General features: G+C 36.4%; 2 protein-coding genes across 2 annotated transcripts; both read left to right on the forward strand.

The window, feature by feature from the left end:
- Nucleotides 1–14,599: 14,599 nt before the first annotated feature.
- LOC140872220 (auxin-induced protein 15A-like) lies at nt 14,600–15,018 on the forward strand. The gene has a single exon (XM_073275021.1). The coding sequence runs from the start codon at nt 14,685–14,687 to the stop codon at nt 14,967–14,969; it is 285 nt and encodes a 94-aa protein (XP_073131122.1). The 5' UTR covers nt 14,600–14,684; the 3' UTR covers nt 14,970–15,018.
- Nucleotides 15,019–17,221: 2,203 nt separating this feature from the next.
- LOC140872222 (auxin-responsive protein SAUR21-like) lies at nt 17,222–17,690 on the forward strand. The gene has a single exon (XM_073275022.1). The coding sequence runs from the start codon at nt 17,283–17,285 to the stop codon at nt 17,562–17,564; it is 282 nt and encodes a 93-aa protein (XP_073131123.1). The 5' UTR covers nt 17,222–17,282; the 3' UTR covers nt 17,565–17,690.
- Nucleotides 17,691–17,923: the final 233 nt, after the last annotated feature.

Raw genomic sequence — 17,923 nt, forward strand, 5'->3', positions numbered from 1 at the left:
TCATGATTTTGTCAAAATAAATGCATATATAATCTCATGCATTCAATTATCATTTCTTTCCTCAATTCAAATAATCATTCAATCATGCTTCCAAATAAACATTTAATCATGATTCCAAATAAGCATTCAATCATGCAAGTATGTGATTTCTTCGGAACACTCGAATCAAGTCGGATTCGAGTTAATCGTTCCATTCAAATCTAAGTCATTTTTTACCTTATTCTCTTCGAAGGTACTGAAATCTGAAAATCAATAATAAGGATAATAATCAATGTCCAAACAATTAAATTCATTCAAAACTCAATCAACTTCTTCAATCGATAACTAAGAAAATCGATACTATACCGACTTCAATCTTCCAACTGGCCAAAGCTGCTATCGCGCAACTCTGCTGACTTCAATTCAATCTATCAGAAGAAGTCATAAGGATCAATATCGACAACAAAAGCTCAATCAAACTCGATACGATCAAAACATCGAAACGATATCCAAAACTCAAACTGACGGCATAACGGCTATAAACTGATCAAACCGGAAACGCAGACAGCAATTCAACAATCCAATATACTCATAATCATCTCAATATCATCAAAACAATTCAAATCCTTCAAATCTAAAATCTCCAATTTTCGAAATTCACAACAAAAATCATAACAATTCCAATCGTCGTTATTTCTTCGAACCGTCTTAGATATACTATCACAGCTATCTCATAATCATCCTCTCCGAATATAAATCAATTCTAAAGACAACCAAAAATTCAAACCTCTCAGAAATAAGATAAACTTACTTCCAAACGGAGCACTCGTCGTTGTGATCGCAGATATCAACTTTAGATCAAATTCCAACGGACGGATCGAGCTAAAATGGAAATCACAAAAGCTTGGGGAAGCTTTCTCACGCCTAAAATGGAGAATGGCGGTTTGGTGGAGGTGATGAAGTGAATAAAACAAGTCAAAACCTTTTAAATATCTAACAATTCCCATAATTGCGTTTTAGTCCCTAAAAATTCTGAAAATTGCATTTTAGTCCCTGATCAAAATCGAATCGGCCCTCGACTTCTAAAAACTCTGATTATCTCAAATAACATCCATTAAGATAATTTTGGGGCGATATAATTCTCCCCCTCTAAGAATCGATTTCGTCCTCGAAATCAATCTATGTTCTATCACAAGGTCAAGGATAAAGTCAAAGGACTGCAATAAGAATTTACATCTCGGAACTAAGTCCAGAATCTGCTTCCAATCAAACTCTGAGTCGTTCGTCTCAATTAGTTCAACATCTCAATCAATCCGAAAATTCAAAAACTCTAGTCGATTACTTCATCAACACTCCGTCCGTCTATCAAAAGTCAACTCATCGTCGTCAGAAAATTCTTCTAAACTCAGTCACAATTCGAATCATCTTACGTTCTAACTCAGAGACACAGAAATTTCAAATCAAAAAGAAAGAGTTCTTCATCTCTCCTAGTACAGCTTCTAGAAAGTGCTTTTAATAATCATCTGATCGCTATCGTTGTACGAAGTTTCCACAATAATCAAGAATTCTGCCAACTAGTGCTAAGTCGAGTACTACAACTCATGGAAATTACTCTAAAGTTTGACTAATCTAATCTGGTTGTCCGTCGTTCTGAGGGTATCGAATCGAAATAAGTTGTAATCAATAACAAAAATCTATTCTAAGTCTATGCCGAAAGAACAAATACATCGAGGATTTCTGTCTAGACTGACAGATTTCGGCAATTCATGACATCTGACAACCTCTGACAAGATATCAATTTCTGTTCTTCATCAAAAACATTCTGTACAGAAAACTGTAGCGGATTCCATCAATCAATCAATCAAAATCAGACAGTAGATGAAATAAGAATAAATTCTTCGGTTCTAAACATCAGTTGCTGCATTCACCCTTCAGTTAAAAAGATTCAAATCAGAAATCTCTATAAGAAGAAAATCAATTACTGCAAGATCATCAGTACTGAACTCAGAATACAGAAGAGCGGATAAACATAATTCTATCATCAGATAATAAGATCAAAGAAATTTATTTGGTCCAATCAGAATTCAAACATCGTGATTAGTAAACAACTGATCGGCGTAAAATTCTGAAAAGATTGTCGAAAACTCTGTACAATCAGTACAATTCTCATAGCCAGAAATCAAGAAATTCATCAATAAGAATTCCTAATTTCAACTAATACTTCTGAAAGATTCGGTCAACATAAAATTCTTCAACAATATAAGATTATTCTTCAAATAAAATGGCCTGTTCAAAGTTCAAAACGGCCTTAACTCATTTCACAAATGATTCTGAGAAAGTTCTCTTCACGAACTTCCTGAAGATAAAATTCGGATCCCCAATCAGTGTCGAACTCGTTCTGACAATCGGAACCAATCTAGAAGTTCAATCAGAACAACTTCAGTCGTTCAATAACCACTGGCACATCAACCAGTTCAGGTTACAATTCAAAACATCAAATGTAAAGCTTTGAGAGTTCGTTCATACTATTCTGTAACAACAGTCATTCAACAGAATAAATCAAGAATTCTTAGAATCGAGAATTCTTAATGGAAGATTCCATTACTCGATCAACGATAATCAGATAACATCTCATCTCGGACTCACCAAGTAGCCTTGCTACAAATCATCGGATTGTGATCCCAATTCCATTCTGAATCAGAATAGATTGTACAACAGAAATTTAGATTGTTCTCTCTTTGACTGCTGACAGTTCAAAACGTCAGAATCCATACATCGAACTTCATATTTCATCATCCTCTATTCGATCTGATTCCTCAATTCATCAAACATCTTCCGATCATTTGGAAGAACTCTGAATAAACTTCAAAGTGTCAATCTCCTGATACTCTGTCTCAAACCGAAACATCTGGCACCACAAAAGTTATTCGCTAAAAAGGCATCAATAAAAACCTGAAACTCAAATTATACTCAGATCAGATCTATCTTCATCGGATTCTGAAAGGTCGAATCATATTCCAAAGCATTCTCAATCTTCTCAATCAACTCTGGTTCGAAGTCGAATGAAGGAGTCAAAATAAATGTTCCATCTGTTCCAGACTCTATCAGAAGTGCGACAATCATCTGTCAAAGAGGACAACTGAAGTAGATAAAATAAGATCAGATCATTCAGCTCAAAATCTTAGTTGTTTCAATCAGTTCTCTGGATAACAATAGAATTCGCAGTCAGATTAATCGTCCTCTAAAACTCTCTTTCCCAATTCATAATCAGTTCGGACTGCGACAATCAAAACTTCTATCTTTTAAGATCAGAACAGATTACTGAAATCTTTCAAGCAATAAGATCTCTGTGAGACTCGAATCGAAAACTAATAATACATCTCGAGCGTCTTCAACTTCTTCAATGCTCAAGATAAAAAGGAGTTCTTCTGAACAAGAATAAGTCTCAACTCTCAATAAGAAGGAGTGCAAAGCACCGAAAGGTCATCAATACCGAAGAATCAATAATACTGAGGTGCTGATCAATCTCTCCTTCAATTCAATAAGAACTGGTCTCAAGATACAAACTAAACAGAAGAACATAATCTGCTGAGTATTCGTCTAATCAACAATAAGAATTCTTCAAAGTATTCGCGATAGAATTCGCTAAATCCAAAAATCTTTAAATTCAGATAAGGACGTCGATCCAGATCAATTCATAACAGCTCTAGTCTTGAGGTATTCAATAAAATTCCATCTTCTTAGAGAAAAGATCGAGGAAAAGACAACTCGTTCTCAACAAGATTCAGACATCAGAAGAATAGCATAATTGATCGACAAGAAAATCTACGAACAATCCTTAAAGAATCTGAAAGATCAATACGGCTCTTCGAAGGATAAGAGATTCATCGATAAGAATACTCAAGAACTTATCTACAACTCTCTGGAAGATTGGTTCGAAGGACTCATAATTATTGCAGATGCAATTCCAATTCAATCTGTACGATAAAAATTCAAATCGGTCGTACCTCATTCCGAATTCAATCTCTGAAACTTCTTCCCTTCAGATTATCAGTCGATGATGTCTGATCTAAAATTAATGTTGAACTCATCCTCTCGACTCAGAGGCAAATCTGGAATCTCAACTAGACAACATCAGCAAACTTAACATCTCTGTTAAATCGGATTTAAAAATGATACAAACACGAGGTGGAAATAAGTACTTTATAAGATTCATTGATGATTGCACCAGATTTTGTTACGTATATTTATTGAAAAGCAAAGATGAAGCAATTGAAGCTTTCAAAAAATATAAGACTGAGATTGAAAATCAACGAAGTTCGAAAATTAAAATGATTCGAAGTGATCGACGTGGAGAGTATGTGGCTCCTTTTGAAGAATTTTGCTCAACTTCGGGCATCATTCATCGAACGACAGCCCCATACTCACCTCAATCCAATGGCGTTGCAGAACGCAAAAATCGAACATTAAAGAAAATGATGAACGCGTTGTTAATAAATTCTGGCTTACCTCAAAATATGTGGGGTGAAGCGATTCTCTCAGCAACTCACATTCTAAATCGGATTCCAATTAAAAGAAAAGACAAAATACCATATGAACATTGGAAAGGTCGTAAACCTTCTTACCAATACCTCAAAGTGTGGGGGTGTTTGGCTAAAGTAGAAGTACCTAAGCCAAAACAAATAAAAATTGGGCCTAAAATGGTTGACTGTATATTTATTGGTTATGCATACAATAGTAGTGCATATCGATTTTTAGTACATAAGTCAATGATTTCTGATATAAAAGACAACTCTTAAAAAGCGTTGTCGTTTTTAGATACGACAACGCTTTTTAAGCGTTGTCGTTGCTGGAAACGACAACGCTTTTTCCGCGTTGTCTTTGAGCGTGGTATTTTACAACACTGCCTACGACAACGCTTTTTCGGGGACATTAACAACGCGGAAAAAGCGTTGTCTTTGGCCGTTTTTCTTGTAGTGACATGAAGGCACAATTTTGGAGTCAAGGAATGCTGTATTCTTTGAAAATATCTTTCCATGTAAAGAAAGGAAAGAAATTAGTTCGAACAAGCGAACTCATGAAAACACAACTGAAACTCCACAAAACAACGAGGAACCACGATGCAGCAAGCGTGTAAGAGTTGAAAAGTCGTTTGGTCCTGATTTTCTAACATACATGTTAGATAATGAACCATCATGCACAATCATACGTGGGAGTTGGTTGATCTCCCTCCGGGATATAAATCTTTAGGATCCAAGTGGATTCTTAAAAGGAAATACAAAGAAGATGGATCTATAGATAAATATAAAGCTCGATTAGTGGTTCAAGGTTTTAGACAAAAGGAGGGATATGATTTCTTCGATACCTACTCTCCTGTTTCTAGAATAACATCCATTCGTGTTCTCATAGCTATTGCAGCATTGCATGATCTAGAGATACATCAAATGGATGTTAAAACAGCGTTTTTGAATGGAGAGTTGGACGAAGAAATATATATAAAACAACCAGAAGGGTTTATTGTACCCGGAAAAGAAGGAAAGGTGTGTAAACTTGTCAAGTCATTGTATGGACTCAAACAAGCACCTAAACAGTGGCATCAAAAGTTTGACACTGCAATATTATCAAATGGTTTCACAATAAATGAATGTGACAAATGTGTCTACATCAAAGGTACTACAAATGCATATGTAATTGTTTGTCTTTATGTAGATGACATGTTAATCATGGGAAGCAACCGTGAATTGATTGTGAAAACCAAGAAAATGTTGAGACAACATTTTGACATGAAGGATTTGAGATTGTGTGATATTATTCTAGAGATTAAAGTCTCTAGACTTCCTACTGGAATTATGTTATCCCAAACTCATTATGTAGAAAAAGTTCTTGAACGATTTAATGCCACAAATCGTCCTCCGGCTAGAACACCTATGGAATTGGGTACAAATTTAGCCAAAAATAGAGGAGAACCTGTTTCACAAGTGGAATATGCAAGGATGATAGGAAGTTAAATGTACTTAACTAACTGTACCCGTCCTGATCTTGCATATACTGTAAACAAACTTAGACGGTTCACAAGTAATCCAAGTGAGGATCATTGGAAAGCACTAATGAGAGTGCTTGGATATTTGAAATACACTTCTAGTTATGGAATAGTGTATACAAAATATCATGCAGTTCTAGAAGGATATTGTGATGCAAATTGGATTTCTGACACGAAAGACTCCAAGTCTACGAGTGGATATGTGTTCACAATCGGTAGAGGAGCGGTGTCATGGAGATCCTCTAAACAAACTTGTATAGCTCGGTCGACTATGGAGTCCGAGTTCATTTCTCTAGATAAAGCTGGAGAAGAAGCCGAGTGGCTTCGAAACTTTCTAGAAACCGGTGTCTTCCATTACGATTCATTGTGACAGTCAGTCAGCAATAGGAAGAGCACAAAGTAGTATGTACAATGGTAAATCTCGACATATTCGTCGGAGACACAATACCATAAGAAAATTGATCTCGAATGGGGTTATTTCGGTTGACTATGTGAAGTCAAAGGAAAACCTTGCGGATCCGCTTACAAAAAGTATAAATAAAGATCAAATGTACAAACTACTTGGAAGAATGAGTTTAAAATCCACAAATTAAAAATATTTATAGCGGTAACCCAACCTTGAAAATTAGACATCCCAAAACCTTGGTTCAATGGGACAACTAAGTTATAAATATTAGTCTGAGTGCTTGGAATTGTTACTTGCTCATTCCTGAAATATCCAAGTATAAATGACCTGCAAAATGTGGTGAGGTTAAGTTTTCTTTTAATGATTCCTATACCTATGAGGTGGAGTAACGCAGGATACTCTTGATAGGAGATCACCTATATAAGTGTGAAGTATTGGCCGCTTTGATTGCAACACTTATGAATCTAAGATACGGTCCAGGGCCGAAATGGACACAACGTGAGAACAAAATATGTTAGAGTATTGTTATGTAAGTACTATTGTCTTGGTTTACACAAACGGTTGATTAGTTCAAGATATCGCGTCACTATGCAACTAGTAAATCCGATAGTATTTTACTACGGTAGGTTCAAAGCCACAAGCTACCTATCCTGATGTAACAATAACTCAAAATGATTTTCTAGTGAGAATGTTACTATACGTGAAATTCATTCATGTGAGGGATTGTTGGAAATAATTAATTGAATAAATTGTGGAAGATATGGGCTTGACCCAAGTGGCTTGAAAAAGCTTGAAAAAATTGTCCCAAGTATTGCAAATATTTTGAATTTGGTGAAATAAATTGGAGGAAAATGGGGAAATGGTTGTCCCACATTGGAACAACTCCAATTTATTGCTCACCTTAAATAACCCATGTTTGGTTTATGGGATTGGGCCCTTAGGGCACCGATGTCTTGTAAAGGGGCAAGATGCTAATCGATGCAACAAACACACGCGCGCGGCCGGCCGGTGTGGCGTGGCGAGGCAAGGTCTTATGATAAATTATTCTTTTTGAATAAAATTTATTTAAAATAATATTTTATTATTTTATTGAGTGCGCCCGGGCGGTAATTAATTACCGTTCGAGCGCATCACCTCGTTTGCGGGACAGAAGTTGGGCGCCCAAGCGGTAATAAATGACCGCTCGAGCACACCGTTCAAAGTAGGCGTGCGCCCGAGCGGCAAAATATTACCGCCCGCGCGCGACACCTATTAGGTGCGAGACAGAAGATTGGCGCTCGAGCGGTAGAAAATTACCGCCCGAGCGCACCTTCTGTGTTCTGAAAAGTCACGACTCTTTCTGGGCTTTTTCTGTCATGGGTTGCATCCTTACGACTTCAAACGTGTTATTTCGTGTATAAGACTATATATACGTTGGTTATAACACAGAAAAGTTACACAGAAACATCTGATAACGTATATATCAGATTTCTGATTTCTGAAAAATCTCTCCCTCACTTTCTCAAAGAAAAGTTGAAACTTATTTTCGTTCGCTGAAGTTCGTGATATTTGTAGTGCTGCTATATCACGATTGTTAGTCGTTGTATCTTAGAGACGATTGTCGCCAACGTTGAGCACTGTTAACGGGCAATTTAGTCTTGCGGATAGAGAGATTCTCTCGCCTCGACTAGTTGTTGTTGCCGTTGCTGCTGTTGTTGTACACGTTTTCAGAATTCGAGGTACACCTTTATAACAAAATCTCAAAAACAAATATAAGATGTTATTCATTCAAGAAGTAGCTTGTATAGGTGTATTTAAAATCTATGCCCTCTCTCGTTGTTCTAAAGAAAATTTGGAGTACACAGCAAATCTTTAATCTAAAAGATGTGTATTGTTCAAATTCACTGCCCTCTCTCATTGTTCTACCGCAGATTTGGACCGAAACTCAAAAAAATATTTGTGAGAATCGTTATTCATATCTCGAACTTTATCTTCTTCAAGTTCATGAGAAAGCATTGAAAACATCACTTTAATTCAAGAAATAGTTCTCTACAAAAGTATACTGCAGCAGAAATCCCACTCAAAATTTCAAGCCTCAGTTCGATAAATGGGGCCCAAGACATCGTATGGCCATTCATCATATATAAACTCATCTTTCGTTTACAAAAAAGAGCCATCTAACATTTAGTAAATGCTGTTGAATTAACAGCAAACAGAGGCGCCACCCCACAATCAATACAACGTATTACACCAAGTATTGAATTGTGGTTCCAACTTCCTGTTTCTTAGCAGAAAACAATTTAAATCTTGGTGGGGTGACTTGAAATATATCCAGAGTTCTGACAAATACTTGATTGGTGTAGGTTGTTGCAACATGAATTATTTGAGTGGGCTCCTATAAAACCTTGTGGCTGAAGGTGGGGGCAAAGATGATTTTGAAATGACAGATGCTTCATCATAATTTATGATGATTGGAAGACAAATTCATGTGATTCTTGGAAAATTTCAAACCAACATCTAAGCACTCCTCAGTTAAGATAAGAGAGAAGGAGAAAAGTATTATATTATTGAATGTATTGCATCAAGTTTACTGTACAATATATAGATCCAAAGGATCCATTCGAGAACCATCTACTAACAAACTAGTAACCAAATTCTCTACAGTAAGCTATTTACAAAAACAATACAATTATTAATACTTTAATACTTTAACATTCCCCCGCAAGCTAAGCTTGGTGGATGACATCACACTTAGCTTGGAACATAATCTGTCAAAGAAGGCAAATGAGAGTGGTTTGGTAAGTATATCCGCAATTTGATCAAGAGCTGGAATATGTTGAACAAGTAAAGTTCCAGCTAGTACTTTCTCCCGAACAAAGTATAAGTCGAGCTCCATGTGTTTGGTACGAGAGTGTAGAACCGGATTTGCACTCATTGAGACCGTACTTAGATTATCGCACCAAATAACAGGAGCTTTTGGCAAAAAAATATTTTGAAGCTCATGTAAAAGTGATTGGATCCATGCAATTTCTGTAGCAGCACTTGCTAAGCTGCGATATTCTGCTTCAGTGCTGGATCATGAGATAGTATGCTGCTTTTTGGAGCTCCAAGCAATCAAACATTTGCCTAAATAGATGCGAAAACCTGAAACTGATTTTCTATCATCAGGGTCAGTGGCCCAATCCGCATCAGAGAACCCAACAAGATCAAGAGAAGCAGACTTGGGAAAAAATAACCCATGATCAGAAGTTCGTTGCAAATATCGTAAAATTCTTTTTACAGCTTTCCAGTGAATATCTTTAGGGGCATGCATGAACTGACAGACTTTGTTTACCGAGAAAGAAATCTCTGGCCTTGTGATAGTAAGGTATTGTAATGCTCCAACAATACTCCGATACAAAGAAGGATCTGAGAAAGCCTCTCCTTTATGCGCAGATAAATAATCATTTGTGATCATTGGTGTAGGCAAAGGTCTAGCATTATCCATACGAGCACGAACAAGAAGCTCTCTCACATATTTTTGCTGGGTAAGAAGTAAGCCACCATCAAAAGTATTTTTCACTTCAACACCAAGGAAATAATGAAGTTCTCCAAGTTTTTTTAAAGCAAAAACAAGGCCGAGTCTGGTAATGAGTTGTTTGATCTTGGTTGGATCACTTCCGGTAATTAATATATCATCAACATACACTAGAATATATATACAAGAAGATCCAACACTTTTGATAAATAACGAATGATCAGCCCGAGAGCTTGTGAATCCTTCGGAGATAAGAAATCCTTTTAACTTGTCGAACCATGCCCTAGGAGCCTGTCTAAGGCCATACAAAGCCTTATGAAGTTTGCACACTAGAGGTTGACCAGTAGAGGAAGATACTTCAAAACCAGGTGGTTGATTCATATATACTATTTCATTCAAAACACCGTGTAAAAAGGCATTGATCACATCAAGTTGTTGGATCTTCCATCCACGAAAAATGGCCAAAGAGAGAATAAGTCGAACAGTGATAGGTTTCACTACGGGGCTGAAAGTTTCTTTGAAATCCAAACCGGCAGTTTGAAGGTAGCCTTTGGCCACTAGACGTGCCTTGTAACGGGCAACAGAACCATCAGAATTTCTTTTGATTTTATATACCCATCGGCAACCAACAACGGTACTATTTGAAGGTGGAGTTACCAATGTCCAGGTTTGATTATGAATAAGAGCATCAAACTCTTGTTTCATGGCTTCTTTCCAAACAAGATGACCTAGGGCTTGCTTGCAAGTTTGAGGTTCAACTTCAGCAAGGTTAGCAAGCCACGCCTTAGGCTTGTAAATTCCATGTTTAGATCTTGTAATCATAGGATGAGTTTTTTGTTGTGCAACTGGTAATTCAAGCATGGGTAATGTAGAAGAAGGTGATGATGGATCTTTTGACTTAGAGATGAGCTGTGGAGAGAATGGAATACTATCACTAGACGATGAGGATGAGTGAGTAGAGGGTGTCAAGGTATGAGCATCTGGAGAATGTGAAGGAGTATTATTTTGGGAAGAATGATGTTGTGTTGCTGGTAATATAAAATCTGGAACAGCTCTAGGAAAACAACTAGGGAACTGTTTTTGAGATGATGGAGTATCGTGAGAGGTGGCAAAGGGAAAACAAGACTCATTAAAAATAACATGTCTAGAAATATAAAGTTTTCCACATTTTGATAAACATTTATACCCTTTATGTTGACCACTATATCCCAAGAAAACACAAGGAGAAGAGCGAAATTCAAGTTTATGAGAATTAAAAGGTCTAATATAAGGAAAGCATTGACAGCCAAATACCTTAAGAAAATCATAGTTTGGTGAGGTATGGAACAGCTTTTCCAAAGGTGTCTGTCCATCAAGCATAGGCGTAGGAAGCCGGTTGATCAAATACACCGCAGTTTCACATGCTTCATCCCAGAATTTGTAAGGTAACGATGCTTGAGCCAAAAGAGTAAGGGCTGTTTCAATGATATGACGATGTTTTCGCTCAGCAACACCATTTTGAGACGAGGTATGAGGACAAGAGACTCGATGAGACACACCATGATCAAGAAAGAATTTAGTAAGTGCTCTATACTCTCCACCCCAATCAGATTGAACAATTTTAATTTTGTGATTGAGTAAGAGTTCGACTTTGTTTTTGAAATGGAGAAAAGCTTGATAGACATCTGCTTTTGTTTTGAGAAAGTATATCCAACTATAACGAGTAGCAGCATCAATAAAGCTAACATAATATCGATTTCCATTGTGAGATAACACATGAGCACCACACCATAAATCAGAGTGAATTAGATGCAAAGGTTCTGTGTATTCTGTTTGAGAATGAGAAAAAGGTAGTCTATGACTTTTTCCAAGTTGACACGTAGAACAGAAATGGAAATTCTCATTGATATCAACTAATTCATTTTTTACTAACAAAACTTTCTTAAGTACAGATAATGAGGGATGTCCTAACTTTCTATGCCAGAGATCAAAAACAGAATTTGACTTTTGAAGACGGTGGCAAACACTTTGTTCTTGGAATTCAGCTGCAAAAGCAAGAGGAGATGAAGGTTGCTGAGTAGGATAGGATGAAGCACAGAGATCTGCAGGTATCTCGAACCGGTATAGCCCATTATATAGACTCCCTTGGAGAAGCTTGGTTCCCGTTGTGAGGTCCTTCACAAAACAAGAAGATGGATTAAATTCAATGGAAACTCCATTATCTTTAGTAAATTGGCTGACGCTAATCAGATTTTTTGTGATATGGGGAACATGAAAACTTTACTGGTAATTGGGGAGCAAAAGTTAAAAGATCCTGTATGAGAGATAGGAAGACCCCTACCATTACCCATGAAGAGTTGTTGATTACCAGTATACTCGGATCCAACACTGATATTACTTAGCTCATTTGTGACATGATTTGTGGCTCCAAAATCAGGGTACCAGTTAGGATCTGGAAAGTTCTCTGAAGCAGAGGCCAGAAGGTAAGAGAAAATCAACGAGTCTTGTCACTGAAAGAGAACATACTCAGGATTGAGAGATCCCGGTCGACCATTTTCTGATGGCAAGAGCTCAGAGGGGCAGATCGCTCTGCCGTAGATGAAATCGTCAAGCCCGAGTCCACGGATTCCAGCTTCAAGTTGTTGCTTCCACATAAGATAATTTCCATCGTCCAAGCGTACAGTAGCTAGCAGGTTGGCCGGATTGATGAGATTTGAAAGAGGATTGGATATCGGCGGTGGTGGGTTAGATGAAGTGAAAGAAATAGTGGAGGCCATAAAAGCTCGTGATACCAAGTTAAGATAAGAGAGAAGGAGAAAAGTATTATATTATTGAATGTATTGCATCATTGTTTACTGTACAATATATAGATCCAAAGGATCCATTCGAGAACCATCTACTAACAAACTAGTAACCAAATTCTCTACAGTAAGCTATTTACAAAAACAATACAATTATTAATACTTTAATATTTTAACATCCTCAAACACTTCTGATTCCAATTTTCAGAAAACCTTCTTGTATTTCCGGCGCTTGCTTCAAGAAATGGCCATTCGACAAATGCTTAAACGATCTTTATCAAGTGAGAAAAGATCAAATTCAATGGGATCAGCTGATGTTCCTAAAGGACATTGTGCTGTTTATGTAGGAGAGAGTGAACATAAGCAACGATTTGTCATTCCCATATCACACTTGAACCACCCTTGGTTTCAAGATTTGCTATGCCAAGCTGAAGAAGAATACGGATTTAACCATCCAATGGGTGGCCTTACCATTCCTTGCAGTGAAGATTTATTTGTTGATGTCGCCTATCGCTTGAGAAGATTATGATGATGTATAATATACAGAAGTTTAGAGAAGTGGAATGTCATATGCTAGTTAGATAGATAGTTTGAGGGATTCATGTCTTTCATTCCTTTTTCCATCACGATCAGTGTACGTACATGATTTGGGAAAAGATACGTATGCCAAGAATATTCTGGAAATTAGTGAGCCAATACTTGATTCAAAAGCTTTTAGCTTGTTCTAATTTATCGCACAATGATTCTGTCATCTCAGTTGCATAGTTTCATGTTCAGAGGCATATATTTTCAAACATTAGTCCGACTGCCAGCATCTTTTAAGGGCTCACAGAAGAAAACCACGAATTGCATTAATTTATTTCATGCAGATCATCGGAAAGCAAAGAAAAATTCATAAATAAATTTAAAATGGAGTGTCATCCAAGAAGTAGCTTGTGTATTTAAAATCTCTCCATCTCGTGAAGGCGAGACAATTTTGGGAATATACATGTACACTGTTCAAATTCATTGCCCTGTCTGTCTCATTGCTCTAACGCAGATTTGGACCGAATATATACGTGAGAATCAATATTTGTATCAAGAAGCATGAGGTGAACCAAACAAACCAAGAATAGCTTCAAGAAAATTTTTAACGATCACTCTAAGTTTGTCAGAAAGCAAAGAAGACATCAAATGATCAAACACAAAGTGCATAATGATTTTAAGTTCAAGAAATAGCTTGTATAGTTGTAGTTGTAATCTTGCAGATGGCTGTTCCAAGCTTATGCCAACTCTAGTCAAATTCCTTTATCCGCAATTTTTACGCTAAACTAGTGATTTGAAGATCTGAATTACGGCATACGGCACATCACATGACTTTTCTTTCTCGAATCATATTCATCATTTAATTAGACCTCTCTCAATCTCCATTCAAGAGCAAACAAATTGATAAATTTGGCCCAATACATCTTCATATAAAATCATCTTTGTTCCTTAAATATGATCCACTTAACATTTAGTAAATGCTGTTTAATTAACAGCAAACAAAGGTGGCACTACATCCCTCAAATTATAGAACTCATACCAAACAGAGTTGTGGTTCAAATGAATTTGGACCAGCTTACAGTTTTATTGTCTTCATTGGCAGATAGTAAGATGAATTACTTGAGTAGGGTCTTCTAAGACTTTGTGGCTGATGGTGGTGGGGAAATATGCTTCTGAAAGGACAGATGGTTCATGATATACGATGGAAGACAAATTCATGTGATTCTTCATGTGCTCTTCTTAACATCAATTTTAGCCACCTACCGTGCATCTACTTGCCTGTTTTCTGGACCACTATCAAGATTTTGAAGGATAAGTGGCCTTAGATTCATCTATATATAATATTCCTTACTCCCAAGCTTCAAACCAACAAGATAAGCACCACTCAATTCCATAAAACATTTCTCAGTTTCTTGCTGTGTTTTCTGCTTTTGCTTCACACCCACTTTAACACAAGAAATGGCCATTCGACAAATACTTAAACGATCTCTATCAAGTGAGAAAAGATCAAATTCAACGGGATCAGCTGATGTTCCGAAAGGATATTGTGCTGTTTACGTCGGGGAAAGTGAATATAAGCAACGATTCATCATTCCTGTATCATATTTGAACCATCCTTCATTTCAAGATTTGCTTTGCCAAGCTGAAGAAGAATACGGATTTTGCCACCCAATGGGAGGCCTCACCATTCCTTGCAGTCAAGATTTGTTCGTTGATGTCACCTCTCGCTTGAGAAGAACATGATGTGTTATACACCAGATTTTAGTCCAGTAGAATAGAAATTTGTATACTATTTAGTCTAGTTTCAGGGGCATATTCTTCCCTTTTCTCCAACCACAATCAGAGCTATGGTATTGGGAAAAGATTCAAAGTTATAAATACAAGAAAATTTTTGTAATTAACGCGCCAACTGTTATATTCAAATGCATTATCTTGCAGTTGGTATAAATTCTTTGGGACTCCGTAAAGTATTACAAAAAGATGTGAAAATATGAACAAATTATGACTTGCAAGAAAATTTTAGGAAATTAGTGGGCTAATAATTGATTCAAAAGCTTATATCTTGTTCTAATTTGTTGCATGTTAGTTCTGTTGGAAGACTCAGCAAGATCTAAAATACATAATCGGTGAGAATGTCAATGGGAGAAGGCACAGGTTATTTCCAAGAAAATTTGAACGGCAAGAAAATTCTCATCGATCAACAGATTTGGACCAAGAACTCCGAAATATATATGGGAGAATTGATATTTATATCTGGCTGGAAGTTTATCTTAATTCATTCAGACAATTGATGGCCCATAAAGACCAAGAATGACTTCAAGAATTAATCTCTTAATTTAATCAGAAAGCAAAGAAAACATAGATTCAATTCAAGAAATGGCTCGTTTAGTTTAATCTCTAAGAACGTAAATGTTGAACAAGGCTGTTCCGAGTTTATAGCCAACTCCACTCAAATTCCTTTATATGCAAATTTCAATGGAGGTACATGACTTTCCATTCCTAACTCGTATTCATCATTTAAGACCTCTCAATATTTGTTGAAAAGCAACCAAACAACAGAATCCCAGTTGAGAATCAAGCCTCAAATTGGTTTATGGGGCCCAAGACATCATATGGCCATGCATATATAAACTCATCTTTGCTTTAAAAGTATAAGCCATCTAAAATTTAGTGAATGCTATTGAATTAGCAGCAAATAAAGAGGCCACCTTATTATACCAAGCATAGAATTGTGGTTCCAACTTCCTGTTTCTTGATTAGCAGACAACAATGTAAATCTTGGTGAAGAATACGGATTTTGCCATACAATGGGAGGCCTCACCATTCCTTGCAGTGAAGAAGTGTTTGTTGATCTCACCTCTTGCTTGAGAAGAACATGATGTTTTATTGACTAGATTTTAGTCTTTTAGAGTAGAAACTTATATATTTTACCTAGTTTGAGGGATTGCAACGAAGATCTATTCATTGATCTCACTTTTTGATTGAGCAGAATATGATAATATGGAATACTATACTACATTTTAGAAAGTAAAAATTCGTATACTTCCCTTTGGGGATTCTTGTCGATCTTCGATCGTTGGATATATATTATATACAATTGCAGATGATAAATCCTTGAAACAAAAATACCATGTGAAATATTTATTGCATCACAGTTTTTGCTTGAACTCAAAAGTAATAGTATTTTCATTTGTATTCTTTACTCTGCAAGAGCTCTGATATAACACCAACTCTTTGCAAGGAGTGGTTGAAACCTGCTTAAGACCAATAAAATCGCATAGTTATCACAATCATGATAATAAAACCGAGCATATGTCACTGTTCTCCATGATCCACAAGATACTGAGAGAATTTTTAACATGTGAGGCAACACATATGATCACTAGCTAATTGATCAAGCCAGTAGGAAAAATGTTGAGAGTACTGTTGATTTTCCATGAAATAAAATCCACGTAGAACTATCAGATCGCATCGATTCCTACGAAGCAGAATGGTATTAGATATGCAATAGTTGTGTGTAATTCTTCCAACTCCAATTATATCTGGTGAAAAAGATCTTGGTTGTTGATATTATTTATCCTCTTATGGCATTCTTGCATTTTGTACCTCTATACTAAATTAACTTTGTAGTTGACATTTGCATAATTTGGGTGGGAAAACTTTAGTTTTCTGTACATCATCTTTTGATAAATTTAATTTGAATTTCTAACTAAAATTAGGCAGATCGAAAGAAAATTGTAGTTTGTTGCTGAAATTGGTAGGGAACAATGTCTCCAACATTGACTAATACTGGTGATTAATGGAAGACAAAGCCATGTTATTCCTCATGTGCCTTTGTTTCTCAAATTTCTCCAGCCACATGCTGATCCATTCGCAAGTCGCATCTTGACCACTCGATTTGAACTACTTTCTTGAACTACAATCTCATCGATCTATCTATATATACAACACATTTTTTCAGCTCAAAACCATCAAAAAACATTCACTTGCTTCACTAAAAATCCTTCATTTTCTTTCACCTTTTGCTTTAGCAAGAGTTGCTTCTATACATCGACAATGGCCATTCGACAAATCCTTAGACGTTCTTTATCGAGTGAAAGAAGATCAAACTTGAACGGATCAGCTGATGTCCCGAAAGGACATTTCGCTGTTTATATTGGGGAGAGCGAATGTAAACAACGATTTATTGTTCCAATATCATACCTGAACGATCCTTCATTTCAAGATTTGTTAAGTAAAGCTGAAGAAGAATTTGGGTTCTGCCATCCAATGGGTGGAATCACCATCCCCTGCTCCGAAGATTTATTCATTGAGCTAACCTCTCGTTTGGGAAGATAATGATCATATTACTTGTTCTATTTACCTTTCAATGAATTCTTCATTAAAAAAAAAAAAAATCTGTATACTCGTAGCTAGTTTGAGGTTCTCCTCTCTTTTTATGTGTTCAAAATCATGTAAATGTTGTTAGCAGGAAAATGAAATTAAATTATGAATAAAAGAGCATTTTTGGTATATATGGAGTCAATTTTTCGGATGTTCATGAAATTTTCAAGAATGCATTTATCTAAACAAATCATTATGATTTGAAATCCATCGATCCAAATTAATCATACTTCTACCATTGATATGAACACGAGACTCTGTAAAATATGAAATATAGATGTGAGAAGCTATGTTTATGTCGGCTATTTAATTGT

This window comes from Henckelia pumila, unplaced genomic scaffold, assembly GCF_033568475.1.
Source record: "Henckelia pumila isolate YLH828 unplaced genomic scaffold, ASM3356847v2 CTG_461:::fragment_3, whole genome shotgun sequence".
In the NCBI taxonomy this organism is placed as follows: domain Eukaryota; kingdom Viridiplantae; phylum Streptophyta; class Magnoliopsida; order Lamiales; family Gesneriaceae; genus Henckelia; species Henckelia pumila.

Excerpts from the sequence above, each read along its gene's own strand:
- LOC140872222 (XM_073275022.1), top strand. The coding sequence starts at position 17,283 with ATGGCCATTCGACAAATCCTTAGACGTTCTTTATCGAGTGAAAGAAGA.
- LOC140872220 (XM_073275021.1), top strand. The coding sequence starts at position 14,685 with ATGGCCATTCGACAAATACTTAAACGATCTCTATCAAGTGAGAAAAGA.